The sequence below is a fragment of the Guillardia theta genome, assembly GCF_000315625.1.
Source record: "Guillardia theta CCMP2712 unplaced genomic scaffold GUITHscaffold_60, whole genome shotgun sequence".
Taxonomy (NCBI): domain Eukaryota; class Cryptophyceae; order Pyrenomonadales; family Geminigeraceae; genus Guillardia; species Guillardia theta.
Window position 1 is genome coordinate 391,944 of NW_005434614.1, and position 16,894 is coordinate 408,837.

The 16,894-nt window shown below is 56.3% G+C and overlaps 6 protein-coding genes across 6 annotated transcripts; 4 read left to right on the top strand and 2 right to left on the bottom strand.

Annotated features, from left to right (window-relative positions):
- Positions 1 to 1,502: 1,502 nt before the first annotated feature.
- Positions 1,503 to 3,786, top strand: GUITHDRAFT_164421 (hypothetical protein; the record flags this gene model as incomplete). Its single annotated transcript, XM_005828326.1, has 13 exons — positions 1,503 to 1,509; positions 1,556 to 1,620; positions 1,670 to 2,059; positions 2,281 to 2,486; positions 2,604 to 2,724; positions 2,758 to 2,802; positions 2,848 to 2,900; positions 3,073 to 3,107; positions 3,158 to 3,224; positions 3,271 to 3,358; positions 3,485 to 3,529; positions 3,581 to 3,636; positions 3,683 to 3,786. The coding sequence occupies 13 exons, from the start codon at positions 1,503 to 1,505 to the stop codon at positions 3,741 to 3,743; spliced, it is 1,239 nt and encodes a 412-aa protein (XP_005828383.1). The 3' UTR covers positions 3,744 to 3,786.
- Positions 3,787 to 3,900: 114 nt separating this feature from the next.
- On the bottom strand, positions 3,901 to 4,224 carry GUITHDRAFT_112621 (hypothetical protein; the record flags this gene model as incomplete). Its single annotated transcript, XM_005828327.1, has 1 exon — positions 3,901 to 4,224. One exon carries the CDS (start codon positions 4,222 to 4,224, stop codon positions 3,901 to 3,903), a length of 324 nt encoding a protein of 107 aa, XP_005828384.1.
- Positions 4,225 to 6,055: 1,831 nt separating this feature from the next.
- Positions 6,056 to 7,166, top strand: GUITHDRAFT_112622 (hypothetical protein; the record flags this gene model as incomplete). Its single annotated transcript, XM_005828328.1, has 3 exons — positions 6,056 to 6,251; positions 6,309 to 6,943; positions 6,993 to 7,166. The coding sequence occupies 3 exons, from the start codon at positions 6,056 to 6,058 to the stop codon at positions 7,164 to 7,166; spliced, it is 1,005 nt and encodes a 334-aa protein (XP_005828385.1).
- A 40-nt stretch (positions 7,167 to 7,206) lies between these two features.
- GUITHDRAFT_112623 (hypothetical protein) lies at positions 7,207 to 8,319 on the bottom strand (the record flags this gene model as incomplete). Its single annotated transcript, XM_005828329.1, has 6 exons — positions 7,207 to 7,414; positions 7,455 to 7,668; positions 7,720 to 7,850; positions 7,897 to 7,940; positions 8,018 to 8,112; positions 8,163 to 8,319. 6 exons carry the CDS (start codon positions 8,317 to 8,319, stop codon positions 7,207 to 7,209), a joined length of 849 nt encoding a protein of 282 aa, XP_005828386.1.
- A 524-nt stretch (positions 8,320 to 8,843) lies between these two features.
- Positions 8,844 to 10,875, top strand: GUITHDRAFT_112624 (hypothetical protein; the record flags this gene model as incomplete). The annotated part of the gene is made up of 11 exons (XM_005828330.1): positions 8,844 to 8,882; positions 8,963 to 9,021; positions 9,228 to 9,323; positions 9,387 to 9,547; positions 9,661 to 9,881; positions 9,931 to 10,114; positions 10,201 to 10,262; positions 10,321 to 10,504; positions 10,550 to 10,641; positions 10,687 to 10,761; positions 10,810 to 10,875. The coding sequence occupies 11 exons, from the start codon at positions 8,844 to 8,846 to the stop codon at positions 10,873 to 10,875; spliced, it is 1,239 nt and encodes a 412-aa protein (XP_005828387.1).
- Positions 10,876 to 12,206: 1,331 nt separating this feature from the next.
- GUITHDRAFT_112625 (hypothetical protein) lies at positions 12,207 to 14,825 on the top strand (the record flags this gene model as incomplete). Its single annotated transcript, XM_005828331.1, has 9 exons — positions 12,207 to 12,280; positions 12,379 to 12,466; positions 12,627 to 12,860; positions 13,459 to 13,503; positions 13,544 to 13,609; positions 13,862 to 13,936; positions 14,200 to 14,237; positions 14,367 to 14,519; positions 14,657 to 14,825. 9 exons carry the CDS (start codon positions 12,207 to 12,209, stop codon positions 14,823 to 14,825), a joined length of 942 nt encoding a protein of 313 aa, XP_005828388.1.
- Between the last annotated feature and the right edge of the window lie 2,069 nt (positions 14,826 to 16,894).

Sequence of the window (16,894 nt, forward strand, 5' to 3'; positions counted from 1 at the left end):
ACCGGCCGCTGCCACACATGCCAGTGACACCGCCGAGTCGGCCCGGGGGCCGGGCCCACTGAGTGGCAACGGCGTCCGAAGTTCAGCAGTTCAATGTGACTCTCAGTGCGCCGGGGTGTCACGGCCCCCCGGCATGCCCGGCCGGCGACTCGCCGGTCGCCGCCCGGCGCGGCCGCCGTGTCAGGCTCACTGCCGGGACGGTCCAGCGGCTCCCGGTTGAAAGTTCAGTCGGCGCGGCATGAAACCGTTCGACTCGTCACGTGCGGCGGCCGCCACCACTCTTCCCAGAGTCCGGCCCGGGCCGGAGAGTCTGCCGCGCGGCTCAGTGAAGCCCCGCGTGCCGCGTGCCGGGCCCCGGGGCCGCTCAGTCACTGAGTCACGGTTCCAGCCTGGCCGCCGCCCGGCGCCCGGCCGCTCCGACGCGTGAATCGCGGCGCGGCGGCGCGGCGGCCAGGCGAGCCTCGACCCGATCATCGCCGAGTCGGCCGGGCGGATCGCCGGCCCATTGTCTGTTTCGTCCGTTATATCCGTTACAAAACCAGGGTCGGCTTAGAGAATTTTACCATGGCCTCCAGGTATACCTCCGCTCTCCCTCCATGCTGCTTCCACGAGCTCGACTTTTCTCCCTCCTGCTTCCTCTTCCAATCTTCATCTCTCCTTTTCGTCGTCTACTACCCCCCCTCGACCATCCTATCACGTTGCTCTTTCCTGCTCCATCCTTCCACTCTACTGCTTCTCCTGTATGTTTTGTTTCATCGCCCCCTCCCTCCCCTTCCTCAACCAACTCACCCCCAGCAGTACTTCTCTCTATCAACTTTTACTTTGCTCTTACCTCCTTTCTACCATCTTCCTTCCGCTTCCCTCTTCCCTTTTCTTCTCGTCTCTACTATGTCAATCCACGTCATTACTTTCCTGTTCTTACTTTTCCACCAACTTCAAGCTGTGTTGCATGTGTTTAGTTCAATCTTGTATCTTCATTCGTTCGTTTTGTCTCCTCTTCCCATTTCAAATTTGCCACCTGTCTTGTCTTCCTATCGGCCTTCCTCTCTCCCTGCTGCTCCTCGCGCTGCCCCAGACCCTCCACGCTTTCCTTCACCTTGTTGCTCTGTTTGCAAGCCTGGGTCTGAGTGATCATGCGTGCAAATGCTCTTGTTGTCTCATAACCAACTAGTTATGTGCATGTGCTGTGAATGGTTTCGGCCGCAGCTTCTCTTGTCAATGTATCTATTGGTTCCCTCTTGTGAATCATGCGCTGCTCTCGTATCCATCACAGAAGGCTATCCGAGAACAGCTTAGAGGGCAAGGAAAGGATTGAAGGAATGCAAGGAAGGATAGCTTGAGAGGGGGGGAGGGTGGAGGATGCAGTGGAAGGGGGCTGTATTTGGGAAGCAGAGATGAAACAGCAGCCGCTGCTGAACAAACTGCTTAACAAGAAGCAGCCGTGTTGCTGACTTACTCCCCCTCCTTTGCGCAGTCGCTCAGGCGTCTCGGGGCTTCTGCGCATGACAGGTCTGATGTCGTTTGCAATGGCAACCGGGTCTTACATCACCAACAGCGCGCATATCATCAAAGGAAGCATGCTCAACGCCGATCAAGCCCGATGCCGCTGAGCTGCGAAAGGTTGATGAGGATGACTTGGAGTCGAGGCTGCTGACTTGAGGGATGTCAGACCGTGGAAGACTGCGACGAAGCGCTGGTGCTGCTCCTGCACGAGCGAGCTCGAGCGCTAGAGACTGTTAGATCCCCAGCAGCGCTAGAGACGAGCTTCCTCTCACTGTTGCTGCAGCTGTGGAGTCTGGAGGGACCGGCGGATGGGATTCCCTCAGCCGAGTTGAGTCCGAGCGAGATGGATCGGGTCAAACAGGCGCACAGCTGCTGCAAGGAGGAGGGTCGCAGCTCCTTGAGCGACTCCGCCATTGTCTCTGTGTTCCAGGCGAGCTCGTGGACCTCCTGTGCCTCGAGCTCCAGGCTGATCTCCCAGCAGGAGTTGAGCAGGGTGTGCTCGCAGATCAGAGACTCGGTCGCTTACTTGGGCCCTCCGGCCACCTTCACCCATCAGGTTTTCCTCCTTCTCAGCTCGTGTCCTCCTGGTCATGTCGCCTCAGGCTGCAAGGAGTCGCTTCGGGTTGAACGCGATCTACCTGCAGGCAAGAGCTCCCTTGTCCTGATGCCAGGGTGACCGGAGGAGCAGTGTGACAGGATACCCGACGTGTTCCAGGCCGTCGAGAGGGGGAAGGCAAGTGGTCGAGCTCCTTTGCATCTTCCGCTCATGCCTTGCAGGTTGGGTTTGGCGTCGCTCCCGTGGAGAACAGCACGGAGGGAGCCATTTCGCAGACCCTTGACCTGCTTGCTACCACTGAGCTCCAAGTGGTCGCCGAAGTCTGTCTTGACATCAGGCACAACATGCTCTCCAACGCCGACCTCCATAGGATACAGCGAGTTTTCAGCCACCCGCAGGCCCTCGCCCAGTGCAGGGGTGGCTTCAGGTTGCTGCTTTTGCCAGTTATCACCTGCTCCTCCCCTTCTCCTCCTTCTCCCCTCTCCACCCCCCTCTCCACCCCCTTCTTCATCCCCCTTCTCCATCCCCTCCTCTCCCCTCGCAGCTCCATCCTTGGTCCGGCTCAAGTTCAGCAGGCGAACCTTCCTGGTGCAGAAATCATCGCCGAGAGCAGCACAGCGCGGGCAGCGCAGCTAGCGGCGCAGGCGAAGGTGCAGGAGGAGCTGGTGAGGTTTTCAGTGGAGGTGACTGGAGTGCAGCCGGAGGAAGGGATTGCTGCCATTTCCTCCCTCTTGGCGTCGGAGGTCTCGTGGTTGGACAAGGAGGCTGGTTGGTAACGCGGCTTCCAGCTCTATGACCTTCCAGTCAAGGCGACTTCCATCCAGGACCTCTCAAACAACATGTCAGATGCTCGTCCTCCCTCCTCCCTCCCTCGACCTTGTGCCCCATGGGCTCTTTCCTCCCCCAACCTTCCCCTCATCCCCCTGTCTGCTTTCCTCGACCTCATTGCTGGTCCTGCGCCTTGTCTCTCCCTCCGCCTCTTTGCGCTTCCTCTCTCATCGCAGACACCTCAGGACGCGCTTCGTCGTTGTGCGGCAACAAAGTCCAGGTGAGCTCGGGCGCTGCCAGCGCGATAGCGACAAGGTTGACGATGAGCAGGGGGGATGCCGGACACTCAGCCGACCGGGGATGACAAGACCATGCTTGTCCTGTGCATGGCGGATAGGTAGCGCATGCTGAGCTCGCGACGGCTCAAGCTCATTCGCTTGTAGGGTTGGCGCACTTCACGACGTCCTGCATGCCTTCCAGCAACGATCCGTCAACCTGGCGAGGATAGAGTCCCGTCCGTCCAAGAGCAAAGTGACCCATCTCCTCTGCTGTCTTCCCCCACCTTCACCTCCTATCCTTCCCTTCCCTCCCCTTGTGCATGCTCAGAGGTCCCGACACATGTAGCATGATGCGTGCGAGGACTAACGGCACCATCAGGCGTGGGAGTACATCTTCTTTGTGGACATGCATGGACACTACAAGGTCAGATCGTTTCATTCATCTCCGATTCATCTTCTAATTTTCATGTGACAGGATGAGAACATTCAGGGAGTTTTGCTTGACCTCAAACAGCAGTGTTCTTTTGTTCGGTAAGTACAAAAATCCTTCCCCTGTCACACTCACTCCTTTCCACAGCGTTTTGGGCTCTTTCCCCTTCATCCGTCAGCCATCGGCTCATACTTCACGCAAGACTTAACATCGTCCAGAGCTATGATGTGAGAGTGAAACAACGCGATGTTACGGCTATGAGTGACAAGACAACAACAATATCAAGTATTGTACACATTCATTGAAATCTGAATGACAACATACAAACTGCTATCGACACAACAACTTGCATGCGCAGCGCGAGTTCAGGTGCGGACAGCACGAGAGGGATGCTGCCAATGAGCATCGCAGCTATCAAGATGCCACGCGTCGAGTTTCAGCCTAGCAACTTCCGGACATTGTTTGTCTTGCAAGCAAGGCTCTGATATGTCCTTGACAACCACCGTGAGCATGCCATGTCGAGCCATGTCAAGAAAGCCACTCTTGTGGCTGTAAGTCTGGGACAGGATGCGGCAGATCATGCTCTCGTTCACTCGCGTGAACTTCCCTTGTTCATCTCGATCCATGACATCCTCCTCCAGGACTGCCAGGCAAATGATGTTGCAATTCTCCTCAGTGAGCAAAAGCATGGTTTATTCGTCGATGGCGGATGCACAGGGAATCTGTTCGTTTGAATTGGAGCTCAACAAGAAAGTACGATTCAGACGTCAAGCTCGATGGGAGTCTGCAGGTACAGTTGCAGCCACAAACTCAAACCTGGACGTGCCCAACGAGATCAACCAAGAGGGGAAGCGAGCTTGGGAGGAGCAAGAGGGGAGGGAGGGTTGAGAGAGGAGGTAACAACAGCAAGACTTGAGCTATGGAAGGGGAACTAGCGCAATGGCAGGCTGTTTGTTCACTGACCACCAGGAGGCGGCAAGGAGGGGCAGGGAGGACAAGCAGGGGCAGCACAGGAGGGGTATAAGTCACCGTCTGAATCGGGGTGGGGTGGTAGGATGAATCAAGAATGGCCAGGTAGGGGGGTACTTATGGTAGGAGATAGGGGTGGGTCCATTTGATTGTTTCGTCTGGTTCGGTGGGGTCCTTTGTAAAACAATTGTAGAAGTAAACACAAGTGCCCGCCCACCCACCCCTACCACATACCCCTGTTTCCCACTCTAGCCTGCACTACCCCTCGTTTTCCCTGTCCTTACCCCTCCTACATCCCTTGTCTAGTGCCTGCAGTCGTATAGCAAAGTCCCAGGATACCCCACCCCCTACCCCTATGTCTACCACCCACCGCTGCAACAATTCTTATAATGACCCCACCGTTTCTCAATTGAAATCAATATTCCCACCCAGCCATTAGTACCCCTACCTACCCTTGTAGTCGCAATGTTCCCCCAAGGTCTTTTTGACCCCGGGCGGTCCCCACCCCCACCCCTATCTTTCATATGTACCCGTGTGGTGGAGATCAGTCCCAACCTCGCTCCCGATGGGGGTTCCATTTATCGGCCTCATCAGAGATACGATCTCGTATGGGGGGTAGGTCAGGATTGGGGAATGTGGAGAAGTCGGGGTGGGTCATTGGGAGGAAATTGATGGGTGGGTGTTCCAACTATTGAAAATGAAAGTGGGTAGGTGGTGAACATATCTGAAAGGTATAGTTTGACAGGGGTGGGTGGTTTGGGAGGGACCTGATGGGTGGGGTACTGGAGGGATCTGATGAGGGTAGGGTTATAGTTGGGTTACGACTGATGGGGAATGTTGGGAGGCGAAGATTATTATAACATTTTACACAGAATATTTCAAATCATGCAAGGATTTATTTTCAAATTTCCTGTATTGTTTTGAAATATTAGACTTGGTAAGTCCGCTAATCCCCTCAGATCGACGCTTTACTACCCCACCCCTGAATTTTCCAAGAATTTCATCTAGCAAGCACCCCTGCTAAATTTCAGTATCCGCCCTACTACCCCCCATTCCAGCAGGATTTCACCCCACCCTCTGTGTTCAGGAACCCCAGGTCCCCGACAACATGAGGACGGTGACGCTGGTGGTGCAGGCATAGTAGGAGGGAAGAGATTGAGCTCAATGAAGACAGAGTCTTGAGACATGAAAGTTGTTATGCGTCTTGTACTAAGGAAGCGAGCATACAATAAGACAAGGATGGCATAGCGAGTAGAAGTCACTATCATGCGACATTGAGCGGATTCGAGATAGGCAGGAATATTCTGGACAGGAAAGGGATGTAACAGATGAGTCTTTTCGTCGTCGATCATTTGATGAGGAAGTAATGAGGTGAAATTGTATATTCTTTTGCTCTATTGGTCAGTAGAACAACGGTCAATAGAGCAAGCCTGATCGATTTCTTGCTCCGCAGCAGTGTAGTTTCAACTGCTGAAAGGCAGCAGAACCGGAAAGACAACATATCTGTGAGAAGATGCGGCATTGACTTCAACGGATGTTTTCAGGGCTGGCATGCTGAACGGCATCCCCAGGTCCTGCCACCTGTTGGTCGCCTTGCTCTTGTCGGTGGGGATGGAGGCAGCGGTCGCGTTCAACCCTCCTCTGAGCTCGATGCTGAACCGAAGGGAGGCGATTTCTGACCTCGTTACCAAGACTCTCCAGTACACTGGGATCACTCAGATCCCTATCTTGACCGGCAGGCAGACAGGTGAGGAGGAGGAGGAGGAGGAGTCCGTGTGTGTTTGACTGTTAATTCCCACGGCAGCGGCCCCAATGCGCAACCTGGTTGTCTTTGACTTCGATCACACCCTGATCGGGGTTGACTCGGATGAGCATGTGCTCGGGCTATCGTCCGACAAGGATGCGGCCAAGAGGAGGTTGGCAGAGGCGGGGGCAGCCAAGAGGTGGTGCGAAGGGTTCGCATCGGAGCTCGAGTGCTTGCAACGCGAAGGAGTGACCATGGATAGGATCAAGGAGGCGCTCGTGGAGATCAAAGTCGACGAGGAGCTGAAGGAGACCATTCACAGACTGGGAAACTTGGACGGGGTTGAGCTCAGGATCTTGTCGGATGCCAACAACTGGTTCATCTCCACCGTTCTGCAGTCTAACGGGCTGGACAAGTACATTACAAAGATCGTCAGCAACGTGGCTGAGGTGGACGGAGGGTTCCTGCATGTCAAGCCCTACCACACCTCCCCGCATCCTGAGGGCTCTTCCTCACCCGCCAACCTCTGCAAGGGCCGGGTGATGCGATCGTGGCTGGACGAGGTCCGCTGGGACCAGGTTGTCTACTGCGGGGACGGGCCTGGAGACTTTGAAGGAGCGGTGAATGTTCCGCTGAACGGAAAGATTCTTGCAAGGAAGGACTGGCCTTTGCATCGGCTGCTGGAGAGGAGCAAGGTGAGAGTTGGAGTCCTGGTGGAGTGAGCGGTTGACTTTGAGTGGCTAGGAGGTCAAGATGGCTCAGGTTTTGCCCTGGCAAGATCACAAGGAGCTTGCTCGTCTCCTCTCCAAGAACGTGGAGATGCCTGTGCTTGCCATGCAGCGGAAGCAGTGGGACCTGGCGGGCTCGAGGAGTTTGAGATGGCATGAGGAAGGAAAGGCCGTGCGAGTGATGACGTGAGGAGGAGTGAGTTATTCTTTAATGTACGCATATTTCAGATTTAGAAGAGATGAGGGAGAATGAGTGATCGGCATGTGATCGCGCCGTCGGCCTTGGCGAACTCGGAGTTCTCTACTCCCACTATGTCTTGTCGCTTCACCCCAGCCATCTCTGCCAGCTTCTGCATCTCTGGCAGGAGCTCGCAGCCCTTGGACACGAGCAGGGCATCTCCAACACGCAGCACGTTGGTTGCCTCATGCACTGACATCCTGCCAGCAAAGTCACCCGGGTCGGCAAGGCGGAGAGTACCGGTGCATGCTGTAACCGTGGGTCGCTCCGATCAGTCTCTCCACCTCCTGCACGAAGTGGTCCCCCCCGACAGAGTCGTCGAAGGCGATCTGATCGTTTCCTGCAAAGGTGGCAAGGGACTTCAGGTGCAGGTCGTCCTTCACTTGGATCGCATGGATACTCTTCGCCCCCTCTGCAAACTCGCTCGCAAAATGTTTGCGTAGGAACTCGAATCCTGCCGAGCAAGTCACATGGAGCGAAGTAAGAGGAAGAGATAACAGCTTACCGGCTTCATTGGTTCGCGAGGATATCCCAACGAAACAATGTCTCCCTGTGAACAGCACGTCTCCTCCATCCAGGGTAACGTCCTCGTTCGATTCTTCCGCCATGCTCACAACGCTGTAGGCGCTCTTGAACCTATATATTCATCAGTGCGATTCTAACATCAGCATCCTTGGTTCACCTGGATATCTCTGACTTGATCGTGAGCTCCACATCTTTAGTCTCCTGCTCACCTCGTATCTCACCGATCACGCTATCTCGCACGCTCACATTGAAGGGGCATGCATGGAAGTGAGGCTAACCTCTCGACGGCTTCTTGCGCCTGGCCGGGTAAGGAGAATCTTCTTTCCAACAGCAACAGCAGTGTCTTCGATGAAGCAGCAGTCCGGGAGGTCGTCTGCAGCAGTCCGTCAACGGCGCCATCACAAACCTCTCCACCAGCCTCACCTCTTGCTGGGACGTGTATGACAGACCTCACCCGCTGGGCGATGGCGTCGACATACTTCCTGTGCTGCTCTACAGCGATCGAGTACACCGGAGCATCTCCTCCTCTTCTGATCGCCCTCGCCATTCCCGCCGATACCCCCCGAACCACCGCTGCCATTCTTATCCGGCCCTCATTCAGCAACAAAAATTTTCCGTTACAGACCCGGTTTGCGGACGTTACGAAATGTGAGTTAGCAGTCCACGTCGACGATGCACGATGCGGCGGATCCGTAGAGTAGAAGAGAAGGAGGAGGAGGACAGAGAGGAGAGAGGAGAGAGGAGAGAGGAGAGAGGAGAGAGGAGAGAGGAGAGAGGAGAGGAGAGAGAGAGAGCAGAAGGATGAGGAAGAGGAGGAGGACTGCGTAGAAAAGAAAGAGGAGAAGGAGCAGAGAAAAGAGAGCAGATAAGAATGGAGGAGGGTGAGAAGAAGCTAGCCGGAGAAGGATGAGAAGGTTGTGATCTGTAAGAAAGGGGGGATGAGCAAAGGCGCGAGAGCATGCAACATAGCGGCGACGGATCATGACAGCGAGGAAGTTAAAGCCGGATTAGATCATGCTGGAGCATGAAATGAGAAGGAGATGATAATCAGCAGAACTTGATGAAAAACAAACGATCCAGTCGAGTTGATGTCGTGTTTGCAGAATGGTCAGAGCTCAAGAGGAATCGAATCGACCTCCTATGGTAAGCTCTCGTTTGTTCTTGTGGGAAGGGGGAGGAGGGAGGGAGGGGGGCTCTTGATGTTGGCTGAATGGGTTGAACAGTTCGAGCAAATGGAAAGTGCCGACCTTGGCAGTTTTGAGTCCACAAGGAAGACGATGAGGTGAAGATGAAGTTGACGAGGAGAATGAAAGCATGATAACAATGGGTGGGAGGGGGGGAGGTGTCGAGAAGCTGTTGTGAAGGGGAGGAAGATGTGAAAGAAAGGTGACGGTCGAGGAAGAAGATGGCAAGGTGTAGATGATAGTGGTGATAACAATGACGATCATGACGATGGTAATATTGCCTTCCTGCTCACTAGTATTTCAGGGTCTGCACATGTGTGGGAGTAGCCATGTGTGTCCTCGTGGTGCTAGCAAGCATCATGCTCTGGGATAACGTGGGGATGGGGCCGAAGAGCAAAGGGTATCAGATCAGGGAGACGACAATGTCCGCCGCCCCCCGGCCTGTGAGGGAGTGGAAGAGCAGAATCCGACAAGCAGCAACAGCCAAGAAGATGCAGGAGAGGAAGGTCAAACGCATCTTAGCTCAGAGAGCGCTGGACCTCTCAGAGCAGGCGGCCATCGCTGACGTGGCCAACACGTACGCTCCTCAGAGCTGGTTCGCTAGTCACAAGAGGCCGGAGCGAGGTGTGTGCTCCTGGTTGTCGTTGTTCCGCTCCTTCTCGTGCATTCCTCTCGCTGCTCCCTACCTCCTCTGCTTGCCTGTCAGCTTGTTTCTCCTCCTCATTTCTTGCTCTCAGCCGCCATCCTCGCCGTCACTCGCAACCCCCGTGAAGGAGATAAGATTGTGGATCAAGTGGAAGGGGAAATGCTGGACACACACTACAAGGGACAGCGGAACAGCGTCGCGCAGGGAGTGAAGGATCTGCTGCCAGGGATGAGCAGGAGGAGGAGGAACGAGATTATCGAGCCGCTTGTGGAAGCAGGCACACAGCGCGCGCTCCACCGGCTGTCCCTGGAGGTACCTGCTACCTCATTGTGACTTGTTTCTTTCCTCATCATGCTGCAAGGCCGGGAAGGGATGGGTGGACCGTGGGCTGGGAGAGAGGAAGTTGCACTCCGGGTGGATCACAGATCAGGTCAAGAGCGCCATCGTCAAGCCGGGGGAGCGAGAGAGGAGGGTGCGAACGAGCCACGAGCATGCTCATCAAGTCAGACCGTCGAGGCAGCGATCGGGAAGCATGCATCTCCCAGGTACGACAAGAGGAGAGGGGGTTGGAGGGGAGGAAAGGGGAGATGTGAGGTTGTTTGGATTCGACGCGCTCAAAGCTTTCCTGTAGGGCTAGGGGACGTCAAGAGTGCTCAAGAAGCCGCGAAGGCGTTGGAGCATCTTGCCCGCAAGGTACCAGCCTGTGCTGCATCCTCCCTCACGACCTCCCTGCCTCTGACTGGAACTGCAGCGATCAGGCAGCAGCCGTGGAAGGAGCGACGAGGATGCTCAGAGGGATGACCAAGGGCAAGAGGACAACGGGCATGACATGGGGCTGGACCATCCCAAGCACACGCTGCACGCGGCCTTGAGCAAGAGAGGCCTGTCTGAGCGGGAAGGACTGGACCTTCATCAGGCGCTGGAGCGGAGGAGAGGTAGCAAGCTGCCTTGCTCGCACAGACCTGACGCGTGTGTTGTAGGCCAAAGGGTTCGCAGTGACGACGATGATCAAGGGGGCGACAGGGGGGATGACGAAGGGAGGAGGCAGGACCAGAAGTACATTCGCAAGATGGTGATGGGGAGAGGAGAAGAGGAGGATGTGCTGACGAGATCGCAGGCTTCCAAGGAGCTGCGGGGGGAAGACGACTGGGACGACTCGTCGAGAACAGCTCCTGTCGGGCAGAGCATACAGGTCCCTCTCACCTCCTGCGCCGCCGGAGGATGCTGACAACTGTGGCAGACGTACTTCTCCAAGGGGAACCAGGACTGGATGAACGCGGCTGGTGCATGGGGGGCTGGAGCTTGAGGAGGAGCGAGGAGGCTCTCGAGCTTCGTGTATACTAGCACCTCTTGTCTCTGTATGATACTTGTCTTAGAGACTCATACCGTCACCCCAGTGCCTCTGAGCCCCCCTCAGTCACCTCCCTGTTCCAACTTGCACTTCTGAGTTACCAAACATGCTCCGGCAGTCACTCGGAGCCCCCCTCTCATCCCAGCGGCCGCAAGTTCCGAGTAAGCCGTGAAATCGGATGCCCGGCGGCTGGCAGCGGCGACTGCCACTGATGACTGTGACACTGAGCACCGGCCGCCCCGCGGCGGGTTGAGTGACTCCGGCGGCGGCACGGGGCTGAGGCACCGCCGGGCGGCCCGGCTGACTCAGTGAGGCTGCCATTTGCCGCCCCCTTGAAGCAGTGTGACTCGCCGGACTCATTGAGTGCTTTTAACTTAACTTTGAGTGCTTTCAATGGCCCAGTGCTGGTCTGATGATTCCCGGCCCGTGGGCCGAGTTGCTGTAGTACTAGACCATGTTGCGACGGCGGTTACCGTACCGCAACAGTCAAAGGTAACTAAAGTAACGGTCATCATGTGAGGCCGTTGAACTTCGGAAGGAGCTAGTCATGCAGGTTACACGGTAGGAACATGGACGAGAACAGCGAGGTGAGGGAGGAGAGGAGGAGAGGAGAGGGGAGGAGAGGAGAGGAGAGGAGAGGAGAGGATAGGAGAGGAGAGGAGGAGGAGAAAAGAGGGTTTCTTGCAAGAGGATGAGACTTCATCACAGGAGTTCGACTACGGGCATGCGCGGTTCGGTGGCAGTCTTGCGACATGGCAGCGAGGATGGGGCAAGGAGAAGCCTCTCACGCCGCGCACGAGGAAGAAGAAGATCGCTCTAGTCTGTCAGAGGGTGTCGGGACATGCTCGTGATCCGCTCCATAGGCAAAGAGGCAGGCGGAGGAGGAGAGGCAGCGGCTAGCAAGGGAGCAAGAGGCGGCAGCTTGGCTGGGTAGGATGAGAGGGAGGAGGAGAAGAATGACGGCTCTGCAGAGGAAGAGGCGAGACGGCTCAAGGTCTCCTCCTGCCGCTTGCAGGCACTTCCTGAGATGGGTGATGCTTGCAGGAGGAGGCAGAGAGGGCGAGGCTGGAGAGAGAGCTAGCAGAGAGACTGGAGAGGGAGAGGAAGAAGCGAGAGCAGCAAGAGAAGATCGATTCACATGTGCTACCCTATACTGCCTTCCTCCTCCATTCTGTCCTTTCCTTCCCTTCCCTTCCCTTCCTTTCCCTTCCTTTCCCTTCCTTTCCTTTCATTCCTTGCACTTCCCCCTCCCTTCTTTCTCTACTTCTCGATCTGAGAGCTCACAGATGGTCAAAGTGCGGAGAGGTTTGACGCAGGCGAGCTTTGAGAGGATGCTGGAGACTTGCGTCCGCTTGCAGAGGTGAACATGGAGGAGGAAGAGGAGGAGGAGGAGGAGGAGGAGGAGGAGGAGGTGGTGGTGGTGGAGGAGGAGGAGGGCAAGGGACTAACATTGAGCAGGCGGGTGATGGAGCAGGAGATGCTTGACGTGCTGCGCGAGGTGGCGGAGGGGCGACATGCACGAGCGTGTGCTGAAGAGCTTGAAAGGGTATGCCAACCTTCTGCTCATTCCCAGTCCCCTCCTCCTCGTTCTGCTCCTCATGCTGTTCCCGCTCTTGCTCCCCCCGCCTCCCCCTCTCCGCCCCTCCTCCTTTCTCGTCCTTGTCGTCGTCCAGTCCTCCTCCTCCTCCTCCTGATTAAGTTAGCAGGAGATGCGGGACGAGGAGGCGGTTCAGCGTTGTTTCCTGCTGGGCTGTCTGGATGGGCTGGTGAAGGTTGTGGAGGAGGCGCTTCGACTGGATGCGCGTCTAGATGCTCGTTCTCGGATTCCTCTCGGGAAGCTGGCAGGAAAGCTGGGGGAAGTTGGAGTGTACTGGGAGGAGGAGGAAGAGGAGGAAGAGCGCACGGGACTTGAGCTTGCTCTGTTCTCCTCTAAGGCCTCGGTAATTCTCCTGCTCCTCCTGCTCCTTCTGCTCCCTGGACCTTCTCCTCCTGCTCCCTGGACCTTCTCCTCCTGCTCCCTGGATCTTCTCCTTCTGCTCCCTGGCTCTTCCTTTCATTCTGTCTCCTCCTCCTCCTCCTCCTCCTCCTCCTCTTGTTCGCCTCGCTCTTTCTCCTTCTACTACTTCCTTTGCTTGCTTTCCCTCTCAAATTTCTCAGTCAAAGTCTGAATCATCATCAGGGCCCCTTCTTCCAGACAGCGGAAGGTAAATCTCCAGTGTGCGTCCGGATACTGAACCAGCAAGTAGCAGAGAAAGAGGAAGTAGTTGTTCGCCTCCTACGTCTCGGAGCAGATCCCAACACGGTTGCCTGCTCCTCTTCTTTCCTCTCTCCGAGGCTCTCTCCTCTCTTCTTTCCCCTCTCCCCTGCTCTTCTCTCCTCTCTCTCCCCTGCTCTCCTCTCCTCTCTTCCTCTCTTCTCTCTTCCTCTCTCCTCTCTCTTCTCCTCTCCTTTTCTCTCCTCTCGTTCCCTTTCCTCTCCTCTCTCTCTCCTCGCAATTTTCTTGCCTATTCTTCTCCCCTCCTTGACATGCTCTTCCAGCGCGACTCCGTCGGCTGCTCGCCTCTCATCCTCGCCTGCGAGCAGGTGCCTTGCTTGTTCCACGGCGGCAGCTGACAGCTGGCAGGGAGGGGCTCGAGCTCAGCGGGAGGTAGAGCTCCTGCTGGATGTCAACGCAGACCCTCGAGTGAAGGTCAGGACGTTAGTCTCTCCTCCTCGTTTCTCCTGCTGTCCTCGTTCTCCTCCCTCCTCCCGCCCTCCCTCTGCTTCCCCTCCCTCTCCATCTTACACTTCCTCTTTGCCCTCCACCTCCATCCCCCCCTACTCTCTCTCGCTCTCTTCCCTTTCCCCTGCCTTTTCTCGACTTCCCTTCCAAGTTGCTCTGCTCTGCTCTGCTCTCATCTCTCCGCTGCTCTTCGTTTCGCCTCCTCAACCTTGCTCGCAGGATTTTCTCGGCCGAACTGCTCTCGAGCTCGCCTTGCGGTGGGAGCAGCAGGAAATTGCCGACCGCCTCATCGCGGTAAGAGGGGATAGAGAGATTCGAGAAGCGAGGAGGGAGGGAGGAGAAGGGGGAGAAAGGGAGGGAGGAGAAGGGAGAGGAAGGGAGGGAGAAGGAGGAAGAGAGGGGGAGGGAAGAGGAGGAAGGGAGGTGGGGGGAGGAGGAGGAAGGGATTAAAAGGGAGGAGGAGGAGAAATCAAGGGAGAGCAGGACAGAAGACAGGCATGAGGAGGAAGGAGTAGAAAAATGTGCTAGCTTGACATGTCGTTCCTGACACGTAACAGGCGGGAAGTGATGTTGGCGAAGCGCTGGACAGATTGAGGTAACACGAGGAGGAGGAGGAGGAGGAGGAGGAGGAGGAGGGAGGAAGGGAGGAGGAGAGCGAGCAGCAGGAGAGAAATGAGGAATGAAGGACGCGAGTTGAGGAGGTGAAGGATGATGGAGGGAATAGGACAGAGAAAGAGGACAGAGAGAGAGGACAGAGATGGGAGACAGAGAAGGTGAGGATAGAGGAGGAGGATAAGAAATCGGCAGGCTACGGGGAGAGCTCTGCTGGCTCTCAGAAGGGTTTCATGCTCGCGAGGGTTCACTTCCAAGCACCAGGGTAAGACAACATGAATAAAAGGGAGAGGGAGGGAGGGTAGACACTGATGCTGCTGCGATGACAACTATGATGATATGAACAACAGCAAGACAATGATGATGATGGTGGTGGTGATGATGATGATGATTTGGATGTAGGTTCGCTATGCTGGACGAGCTGCGACGAAGTGGGAGTGAAAATCGTCTTCCTGGCTCTCGCTCGCTATGTCCCCATCCGCAGCTGCGACCTGCTGTGGCTTCAGCGGAAAGTGACAAGAGAAGGAGAGAAGTAGAAGACGACGAGGAGGAGGAGCAGGGGGGAGACTGAAGGAGACTAGGTGGGAGGAGGGGGAGGGAGAGCAGAAAGAGGAAGGAGAGGAGGGGGAGGGAGAGGAGAGAAAAAGAGGCATACGCAAGCATGCTCCAGGCAAGAAACGACTTGCAAGCCAGGAAGGGGCTGGACTGTCGCCATGCTTCTCCTGCTATCGCTGTCGCCTCCTCATACCCTCTCAGCCTCCGCAGCACCTGCACATTCATCACTCGCTCCCCTCCTCCTCCTCACCCGCCTGTACCCGCCGCTTCTCCTCCTCCTCTCTCCTCGCCATCCTCCAAGCCATCAGGTAGCGAAGACAAAGTTGCCGGCAGCTCCTCTCGTACACTCTCCTCCTCCCTCGTCGGCAGTCGCTATGCTGTAGGAGCCTTCCGAAGGTTCTGATCGACATGTCATCCTACGCACATACATCCCCCTCCTCCCTCCTTCCTCTCCTGTCCTCTCTCCTCCTCTCCTCTCCTCGCCTCTCTCCTGCTCTCCTGTCCTCTCCCCTCCCCTCCCCTCTCCTTCATCCTCCCTGACCTTCTCTTCAGCCCTGCATCTCCGAGCATCGGCATCATAGAAACGTCCAGTAATGAGCCCCCAAACTCGCTGCTCCTCCCCGCCTCACTCCTCCTGCTTGTCTCGCTGCCGTGCATGGACACGCGGGTCGTATCCTCCAGGACGAGCTTCCCCCAACTTTCCTCGATCCTCTCCAATCTCGTCATCCTCTCCTCCTCTCCTCCTCTCCTCCTCGTTCTTGAGAAGCTCGAGATGCAACGGAGGGAGGGCGGGGTCTGATGAAAGCTCCATGGCCCCGCAAACGCTTCCTCCATCACCTTTCTAACTCCCACCTGTTCCATCCTCCACATGTAAGACCTCTTTCCTCCTCCTCCTCCTCCTCCTCCTCCCTTTCTCCTCCACCTCCCTTCCTCTTTCTCCTCCTCCTCCTCCCCTCCTCCTCCTCCTCCTCCTCCTCCCTTCCTCCCCCTCCCCCTCCCCCTCCCCCTCCTCCTCTCCTCCTCCTCATTTCTTCCTTCCTCTTCTTTCATCTCCCTCCTTCCGTCACCTCGATTCCTCTACTTCGTTCCAGCACGCGGCGGCAGGCATGAAGGAGGATTCTCCAGCCCTGGAGGTCGAAGAGCGAGCCTTGTCTCTCCTCCTCCCTCTCCTGCCTCCTCCCTCCTCGAGGACGGAAGCGCTCGAACGCGACCCGCAGAGATCTTCTCTCCAACGTCTTGGCGACTTCTGAGTTGTGATGACGTCATGCCTTGTCTGCTCAACGGCTCTGCTTCCAACTTCTCTTCCTCTCCCTCGCTCCTTCCTGGTTCTCTTTCCCCCCTCCCACTCTTCCTCTTTCCCTCCCGTTCCTCGCTTCCTCCTCCTCCTCTTCCTCTTCGTCTCCTCTCCTCGTCTCACCGCTGATCAGTCTGTCGCTCCTCGCGTAGCTGACTGACGAACGCCAGCTGCTGAAGAGTTTCTGCTCGCATGCGAAGATCGACCTGACAAACATCTGACAACAAGTCAGCAGCAGACCAGGAGAGAAATGGGAGGAGGAGGAGGAGGAGGAGGAGGAGGAGGAGGATACTCGTGCACTCAGTCGTCTAAATCTTCTTTTACGAAACGTCATCATCCTCCAAGCAGCAATGTACAGAAGCCTGCGAGGGTCTCCATCAATTCGGTTTTCCTCCTCCTCCTCCTCCTCCTGCCCCTAATCCTCCTTCTCATCCTCACTCTTACTTTTTCGTGGTTCTTCCTGCACTTGATATGTCTAGCAGAGCAGCGAAGCTCTGGACGAATTCGTTTGAGAGGCAGCAGCGAGAAGAGTGACAGTAGGAGCGGGAGGGAAGGAGCTGAAGAAGAGGAGAGGGAGACAGTGGCGGAGGAGGGGAAGAGGGAGACTGAAGGGACAGGAAGGAGAACAACAGATGGCAGAGGAGAGAAGACAGTGTAGAGGACAGGATCAGAGCAGATCAAGGAAACAAGGAGAAGGATATTCAGAACATGTATGGGAAGGGAAGGAGGAGAGGAGGAGAGGAGGAGAGGAGGAGAGGAGGAGAGGAGGAGGAGGAGGGGAGGAGGAGGAG